The 8,752-nt window shown below is 48.7% G+C and overlaps 2 protein-coding genes across 2 annotated transcripts in view; both read left to right on the forward strand.

The window, feature by feature from the left end:
- The window catches only part of LOC109485775 (tumor necrosis factor ligand superfamily member 10-like), a 3,558-nt gene extending 3,264 nt beyond the window's left edge, over positions 1-294 (forward strand). Inside the window, exon 5 of the mRNA XM_019789460.1 lies at positions 156-294. Coding sequence (XP_019645019.1) covers positions 156-294 — 139 coding nt within the window. The remainder of the gene's footprint in view (positions 1-155) is intronic.
- An 8,257-nt stretch (positions 295-8,551) lies between these two features.
- LOC109485708 (sucrase-isomaltase, intestinal-like) overlaps positions 8,552-8,752 on the forward strand; it is a 15,263-nt gene continuing 15,062 nt past the window's right edge. Inside the window, 1 exon segment of the mRNA XM_019789374.1 lies at positions 8,552-8,750. Coding sequence (XP_019644933.1) covers positions 8,552-8,750 — 199 coding nt within the window.

Consider the following 8,752-nt stretch of genomic DNA (forward strand, 5'->3'; position numbering starts at 1 on the left):
AGGAAGGAAGGAAGGAAGCAAGAAGGAAAGAAGGAAGGAAGGAAGGAAGGAAGGAAGGAAGGAAGGAAGGAAGGAAGGAAGGAAGGAAGGAAGGAAGGAAGGAAGGAAGGAAGGAAGGAAGGAAGGAATAAATGAAAGTTTATGTGTGTTTGCAGCCAGTTGTATTTCCGGTACATGAGAGACAACAGAGAGCCCCGCCCTTCAGACAATCACCAGCTTCTGCACTACACGTACAAGAAAAGCGCCACCTACCGGGACAAGCAGGAAGTCATGAAGAGTGCCAGAACTAAGTAAGACCGTGCAACAAGAATCTATTAGTAAAATGGCATGACAATACTAAACGGAAAATCACTTCATTAACTTTCAATTTCTAGCATAGTGTTTCTTCTTCTTCTGCAACAAATAAGGTCAATGACCAAGACCGGAAAGCTATCAGCATTGAAACTGGTGCCGTATTAGACGCCCTGCGGTGTTGGGTTACATCATGTAGCAAGTGGCAGGGCAGAGTTGGAGGGGCTGGTCACCATATACATGTATATGAATGTTTTTGACTAAGAAACAGAGCTGCAGATTGTTTGCCTAGATCGTCCCTATGTGAAACTTATACATTTGCTTTGCAAATATTACCTTTCTAGTTTATCTTTAGACTCTATTGGAACAGCAGTATAACTACTGTATTTAGCCCATGCATATGTGGACAAGAACATGCAATGAAGATCACCCATCCATTCTAGTCTCCACCAGACTCCTTTTGCAGGTTGAATGAATAGGAGTCTGAATCGCCCTAAATGAGAATTTCATTGGATAGAGAAGCTCCATTTTGCCTCCGTGCAGGCAAAATATCTAATGGATCTTCTCTGTGCGAACCTCTCTGGCCAAAGAAATTCCCATTTAGGCCGATTCAGACTACTATTTATTCAGCCTGCAAAAGGAGTCTGGTGGAGACTACATCCATTTATTGTATTTGTAAACGAGAGATTCTATTTGCTGGTGCAGGTGTTGGAGTAAGCGGAGTCAGTACGGTCTGCTGTCCAGCTACCAGGGCGGAGTGTTCCAACTCCGGGCGGGGGACAGACTCTTCGTACAAGTCAGTAACGTGGCCATGGTCAGCTTCGAGGAGGCGGCAAGCTACTTCGGCGCCTTCATGATATAGTGTAGGAGCTTCTGTCGCATTTCCAAGTCGTGGGGTCGTGTGGCGTAGCGGCAGAGTGTGCGACTCGGAACCTAGAGGTCCCGGGTTCGAGTCCTGACATGCCACCGATCTTTTGCCCTTGGGAAAGGCACTTTACACGACTTTCCTCACTTCGCTCAGGTGAAAATGAGTATTGTCCTGTCATGTATTTTTCCCCTGTGTTGGTGGCAGCTTATAAGTTGATAAAACTTGAGTGTGACGTCACCACGTCTGGTGATTACATGTTAGAATAAAAAAAATTCCAAGTTCCCAGTTCACCTCTAAGCAAATGTTTTGTAGTGGCAGCAAAACAGAATCATATTGGCAGCACAGTATCTTTATGCTAGAACGGTATCATATTGGCATATCATGATACAGAACGTCTGCCGCCTTGTTGGTGTCCCTAATTTGCATGTTAGTAACTCGTGCATTTTCTGGCACCACGCAGTAGCTACAACGCTGGTGCCCTGTTAATATTTATTTTTATCTTTGTATATACATTTTGTACGGTACCTCGTGTCTGTTTGCTTTCGTTTGAAGTTAAGGCGTAAAAATAAGTGCTTCAGCTTGAGTGCATCACTATTTTGTTGCTGTATCTTAATAAACAATAAACCAGATAAACAATTCAACTTGCTGTTTTGGATTGACTATACTTTTAGGTAGAAATAGATATGAATACGACATCGTCTAAAAGATACCTTGATCACACTTCAATGAAGAAGCCACGTGACAAGCCTCACTGGGTCAGTCTATACTTAAGAAGACCAGAGTAACTGGTCGAAAGCTCTGTGTTGGATCAAACGTTTTGTCTTTAAACTCTTTAGATCCTTTCATCGTAGGTAGGAAAGATGATGACCAGATCGCGAGCGGAGTCGGTGACGACGAGCCTGCCCCTGGGCCCCACCGCCACTATTTCCTAAGAGGGGTAAAAGAGGCTATTTGCATCATGGCCCCTCACCCTTCCCTCAACCGCGACGGGGGCAGACATCGTCTAACAGGTACATGGGAAAGATGACGACCAAATCGTGAGCGGAGTCGGTGACGACGAGTCGGCCGCCGGGCCCCACGGCCACCCCGTCGGGGGTGTTCACGCTCGCCGCGACGGTGCGCACGTGCTCGCCGGCGGTGGTGAATAGCTCCACCCGCCGGAGCGTCTGGCTCGCCACGATGAGGTGGCCGGGTCCTGCCGTGCAGATCCCGCTCGGGCGCGACAGCTGGCCCTTCTCGACTCCGCTGCTTCCGAACTTCTTCAGAAATTTGCCCAAGTTGTCGAAAACCAGAATGGAGTGTGCAGACACGTCGGAGACGTAACAGTGACCGGAAGCTTCGTCTATGGCGACTCCGTACGGCGCGAGCATGGCAGGATGGACCAGCGTGCGCACCCGCGTCCCGTCCGCGCGAGTCACCACCACGCGGCTCCGCTCCGCCGTCGTCGCCGCCTCCGTCACGTAGACATTCCCGCGCCGCGCGTCGAAGGCGATCCCGCGGTGCGATTCTGTCTGGTTCAGAGAGAACCCGCCCAAGACCTCCCCGGTCCTGCTGTACTTCACCACATGGTCCCCCCTCCAGCTTCGCCCTACGACCCACAGAAGGGCCTGTATGGGGTAGTAAATAATAAGAATTACGCAAAATTTTCAACGCCGATCACGAATTACGTTAAATTCTCAGAATTGACGTTAAATCATGGACAACTTTATGGATTACGTCTTACGTTACATAAAGGTAACTGCATGTATTGGCTTTACGTAGAATAGAAATGACCAATTACGCGTAACGGCTAATGTAATGATTACGAATTACGTTTCATTTGGGTACGTGACTGCCTACGTATCAAGAAGACCTTAAATGCCTAGGCCTGATTACGCCTTACGAAAAACGGCATGCAGGCCCTTAATATAATCTAGCAAATCCATTGTTATGTTAGCGATCCAGCAGGATATCTTTCAGTTTTGAAAACGACTCGGTCAGTAATATAAGACACGGGAACGAGACAACTGTGCACGTATCGTTGCCATGCCAACCTACCGGCGTCTCCATGGCAACGTCGTGTGGGTTCATCGTCCTGAACGTCAACCCTGGCAGGACTAGGGCGGGAAACAGGCGGAGGAAGGTACCGTCCGTAGCGTGGACCGAGACGCGGCGGTTGTGCTCGTCTGCTACAAAGATCTCTCCTCCGCTCGCCGAGCCGACGGCGACTCCGGTCGGGCCCTGGAACCGCCCCGGCTCCGTGCCCATCCCGCCAAACACGATCCCGTCGTCGTTAAGGCCTCCTGTTCCCATCCCTGCAGCTGCAAAGTAATAGAAATGTCATTGCCAAAGAAAACTTTAGCCTGGAAGGCAGGCTGTTTCCCAACTTTAGTCTGGAAGCCAGACTGTTTCCAGGGCCTACACAGACTTCCCCAGCTTTAGCCTAGAAGCTAGACTGTTTCCAGGGCTTACACAGACTCCTTCAACCTAAGCCTGGGAGCCAGACTGTTTCCGGGCCCTACACAGACTCCCTCAAGTTTAGTCTGGACGCCAGACTGTTTCCAGGGCCTACACAGACTCCCTTAACTTTAGTCTGGACGCCAGACTGTTTCCATGGCTTATAAAGGTCTGTAAGCTCCAAAGGTCAACACAAGTCTCCAACATGAAATTTGTCTAAGACGAAAAATGCAATGCACGCAAGACACTCCCTCTCTAAAGAAGCAATGGCATTTTCTTCTCGTTGCTAAGGCAACCGTATAAGTCGTGTTAAAAATAGCGTCGGTGAGTTATAGTTTTCTTGTGTCCCATGAGAAGTTTTAGCCTGATTAAATCGCTTTTGCCGGCTGCCCAACATCTGACTGAACAAGACTATTGCTTGAGAGGGGTGAAGGAAGCCATATACATCAGGGCCCATTACCCTACATTGAACCGCGACGGGGACCGACATTGTCTACCAGATACCTTTGACCCAGTGTTGACGTCACACTTCAAAGAAGCCACGTGACAAGATTCACTGGGTCAATCTACTGAGAAAGACAAGAGTGACTGGTTGAAAGCTCTAGGTGAGAGAATTCTTTTTTGTGTTGGAACAAAAGTTTCAACTTTAAACAGATACAGGAGTTGTCTTTTACACATCTCCTGTATCTGTAAGAGAAGCAGAACTCCAATCAGAAGCTCTGATGAGGAAGGTGTCTGGTAGACACCGAAACATCAGCACTTCGATGAGAAATTTTGGCTGTGTAAAAGAAAACTCCTGTATCGTTTAGTGGTTTATCTTACCGGTTTTGTCCTCGTTATTTGTGGAGGATGGGTTAGCCTTCATTCCTCCAGACGTCCCGAATTCAAATCCTTGGGTCGGCATGGGCTACAAGAGATCAAAATGATACAGAAATTAAAAAAGACGACATTTGCCATCAAATGTAGAAGCCCCCTCCCCTCCACACACACACATTCTCTGAAAGCGCTCCATCAAATTTTCAAGCAGATTCCTTCGGTGGTAGGGGGTGACCAAGTTGGCCTCCCGAATTACTAGTACCTCTCTACGAAGGCTGTCACCTGTCACCAAGTGTTGACGTCACACTTCAAAGAAGCCACGTGATAAGCCTCTCTGGGTCAGTCTACTGAGGAAGACCAGAGTGACTGGTCGAAAGCTCTAGGTGAGAGAACTTCTTTGTGTTGGATCAAAAGCTTTAATTCTAAACACGTCCTGATTACGTATATGTTACTGTAATTAGCATATGTTCACATTCTAGTTCGCCTGGTGGCTTCTGGGCTTAACCTTTCAACATGGCGGACAGCACGCAGTTACGTCATAGTCACGTGGGTGCAAATTAGTAATTTAACACCTACCAGGCCGTCTGGATTCCCGGAAATACTCCAGACAGAGTGGGCGGAGGCGTTGAACGGGACCGTTGTCGCTCCAGGCTGTAGAGCAACAAGTTATTGTGTACACAGACTTATTACTAAAATAGGCCGAATAGCGAGCAAAGCAATAGTATTACTATAGCGGTTACGAATTCTTTTACTTCAATTCTACCAGAAAACAAGGCTCCTAATAAGCGCCACTCACATGTTTTGCGTTACAACAACAATGGGGTCGTGTGGCGTAGCGTCAGAGTGTGCGACTCGGAACCCAGAGGTCCCGGGTTCGAGTCCTGACATGCCACCGATCTTGTGCCCTTGGGAAAGGCACGTAACACCACTTTCCTCACTTCGCTCAAGTGAAAATAAGTATTGTCCTGTCATGTATTTGTCCCCTGTGTTGGTGGCGGCATTAATGTAAGTTGAAAAAACTTGAGTGTGCCGTCACCGCGTCTGGTGATTACATGTTGGAATAAAAAGAAACACAGGAATGTGCTGTGCATGTGACAAGGCCACATTTGGAAGCGACGAGTAAAAATTCAATTGGGAAAATCTTACTGTAGAGTCAGCAGAATGACGTGTCATGGTCAGTGTGACGAGGACGATGCCTGACGTCATCAGTATCACCATGGTAACGACCGTGACGGCTAGGCACCTTAGATGACGTAGCATGTGGTCTCGCAGACTGGCCTCTTCTACTTTGTTCTCTGTTGGATATGTAACCGTTTGTTTTTCAATACCATTTCCACAATCTTTCCAACAAATCAACAACACTTTTTTTGCCACGACCTCATACCTTTGCCAAATGATGTTAAACTAATCATGTTTACCAATATATTTGCCAATATCTCGTCTTTTCACTGAATGTTGAAATGATAAAGAAACAATTATTTAAGTGTTGCGACTGAAGAATTATAAATTATTTTCGTTGATTATGCAAATAAGACCGTCATTTGCATGAATAAAGGTAGTTGATAATATTCTGCACCGAATGACAGTTTTAACAAACAAACAAACAAATAAACACACAAAGAGGGAGAGAGGGGACGGGTGGAGAAAAAGAGAGTGAGATATAGATATTTCGGAATGGTCACCAAAATGTTCCCTAGCTTTAGTCACCTTCCCAGCCTACAAAAACTGCATTGCAATTAGCACCTCCCAGTTCATACATCTCGCAAAACGCCGGGCATTTCATACTCCACTGCACACAGAAAAGAAATCAAACCCAACAATAACAACATATCGCTTTGGCACCATCATTTACTATCATTTCTACTGTTTATCACTTTATAATGTTCTTGCAATTAGCCCACGGGCATGGATTTGCAATAAACCTTCGCTACATTACTGACCTGAGGTAGGGCGGTTGCCATGCCGACCGCGTGCGGGTTGCCCTTGGTTACCGCTGCCCAAGGCACTGCAAGGACCAGGGTCGACTGGGTCTGAGACGTCAGTACCTTCACCTGAAGGAGGACAAGGTGCAATGGCTGGACCTCCAAGTTCTTCTTGCGAGGGAAGCGGGCGGTCTTTAGGGGACGGGCGGGGTTCAGGGGACAGGCGGGCCGCTGTGCCGACGCCGTCTGTACGGTTCAGTTGGTCGCTTCGAGGCGCTGGACGGGTTTCTTCTATTATGCGGATCGAGCCCGCTTTCTGGGCACCGGGCGGTGGTAGCGACATCGGCCGGGAGTCCGTATCCTTGCGGAGAACGCGAACGGCTCGCGATGGGGACACGGGCGGAGGCGAAGCCGAACGGGCGCCGGGCGAATGATGACCGGCCCCCGGCGGGGACACAGAACGGGACCCGGGCGCATGGTGACCCGCACGTGGTGGGAACACGGGCGGGGGCGACTTCGACCTGGCCCCGTCGGTAATACTCAGAGCCATCGGTGGTGGGTCAGAGCTCAAGTCAGGCTGACGGGAGGGCTTGTCCGCCAAACGCAGTTCCACCGGTTGGGCTTTTTCGTAGACAGGGCCCGGGGCACACCAGAAGCGGGTTTCACAGGTCGCTCTTGAACGTGAAGTTACGACTGGTTGGACCAGTTCGAAGTGCCGGACGTGTAGTCTCACCGGTTCGGGCATTTCGTACGCGCTGTTGGAGGCTAACCGGAGCCCGTCTGGACCCTCGGCGGGGCGAGTCTCGAGCAGGCACCGAGGATTTTTGACTGGCGCCGCCTGCTCGTAAGCCATGGCCGTTACGGGGCTGACTCTACGAAAGATCGCTGGCCCAAATCCTAAACAGTTAGATCTATTACAATCCGCACTCTACTGGGTTACAGTCCTTTTGGAAGGATGTTACACTCTCAGTCTCAGCACCGAGGATTTTTGACTGGCGCCGCCTGCTCGTAAGCCATTATAAGCCGTTACGGGGTTGACTCTACGAAAGATCGCTGGTTCGAGTTCCATAAAAGTCCGATCTAAACCTTCACTCTACTGAACTCAACTAGTCTTTTGAAAGGATGTTACACTTTTAGCCCCGTGAGTGTAGTAAAAGTACTTGCCACTAGAAATTTTCCAAAATAAATTTCTGGAAATTTCAAGCAGGCTGACCTGATAGAACAAATCGCGAAAAATAATCGAAGACAACCTTTTTGGTAATAAGATGTTTGCAGTCTGTACGACAAATACACGATTGCCCCAAGAATGCCAGTTTGCCACCGTACGATGATTGTACGACGTATTTGACCAGGTCCTAAACAACTCACCACATTCCTAGGGAAGGAAACCGGGGCACTGAGGTATGCGATAGCCGGAGTGTATCAGCAATACCTCCAAGTCTACTAGCTAGTTCCTTACAAGAAACAGCACCTGGCTACTCGAACACCGTATGTGCATCGGTCGCGCAAGCAGAACAGATTCAACCGCTGCACCTCTTGTGCTGTACATGTCGGCTTGCAAAATGATAATATTAACGAAAAAAAGCAATACGAAGTTGTCTGGATCGTACGTGATCTAATTTCTGGCGGCGCGCGTCTGCTCAAGTTGCCAAGAAAACAGATTAATAAGTCGCGCGTTTTTGTAGTCTGGAAGACAGACTGTTCCGAGGGCCTACTTTAGTCTGGAAGCCAGCCTTTTTTTCAGGGCTTAAACAGTCATCCCCAGCTTTAGCCTAGAATCCAGACTGTTTCCAGGGCTTACACAGACTCCCTCAACTTAAGCCTCGACTCCAGACTGTTTCCAGGGCCTACACAGACTCCCTCAACTTAAGCCTGGACGCCAGACTGTTTTCAGGGCTTATACCTGTAAGCTCATCGTCCTTAGCTCCAAGGCTAACCCCCTGTCTCCAAAATGAAATTTTACAACAGATCAGGATTTAGATCAGTTCTCTTGTAACCTTTTCTTTTCATAAACAATTGTGGAGATCAATCTACAGCCATTGTAACTGCTGCATTTACTTAAATATCAATCATTAACCAAACAAGTTGCAATCATTAACCAAACTATCGTTAACCTGCCCCGGAAATGACCTAAAGACCTGTACACCGTCCTGAGGTTAGTGCTAGTTGAGTGGGCGTTTCCTGGGTGAAGACGGTAAAAAAAGGGAGTCTTTAAGTCATGTCTGCCGACGAAAGTTTTCCAAAGTTTGCAGAAGACGCAAGAACCGAGAAGGTTAGGTTCAGACGCCCCCGCTGGCGAGTAGTTCTGGCGGTGTCGTGTGTGGTGGCGGCGGTCCTGCTGGCCATCCTCGTGCCCACCGCCGTGGTGCTGGCCTGGGCGGACCGGCTCCACCCCGTGTGCCCGGCCGGGGACGGACGG

Source organism: Branchiostoma belcheri, unplaced genomic scaffold (assembly GCF_001625305.1).
Source record: "Branchiostoma belcheri isolate BF01 breed outbred unplaced genomic scaffold, Haploidv18h27 scaffold78, whole genome shotgun sequence".
NCBI lineage: Eukaryota > Metazoa > Chordata > Leptocardii > Amphioxiformes > Branchiostomatidae > Branchiostoma > Branchiostoma belcheri.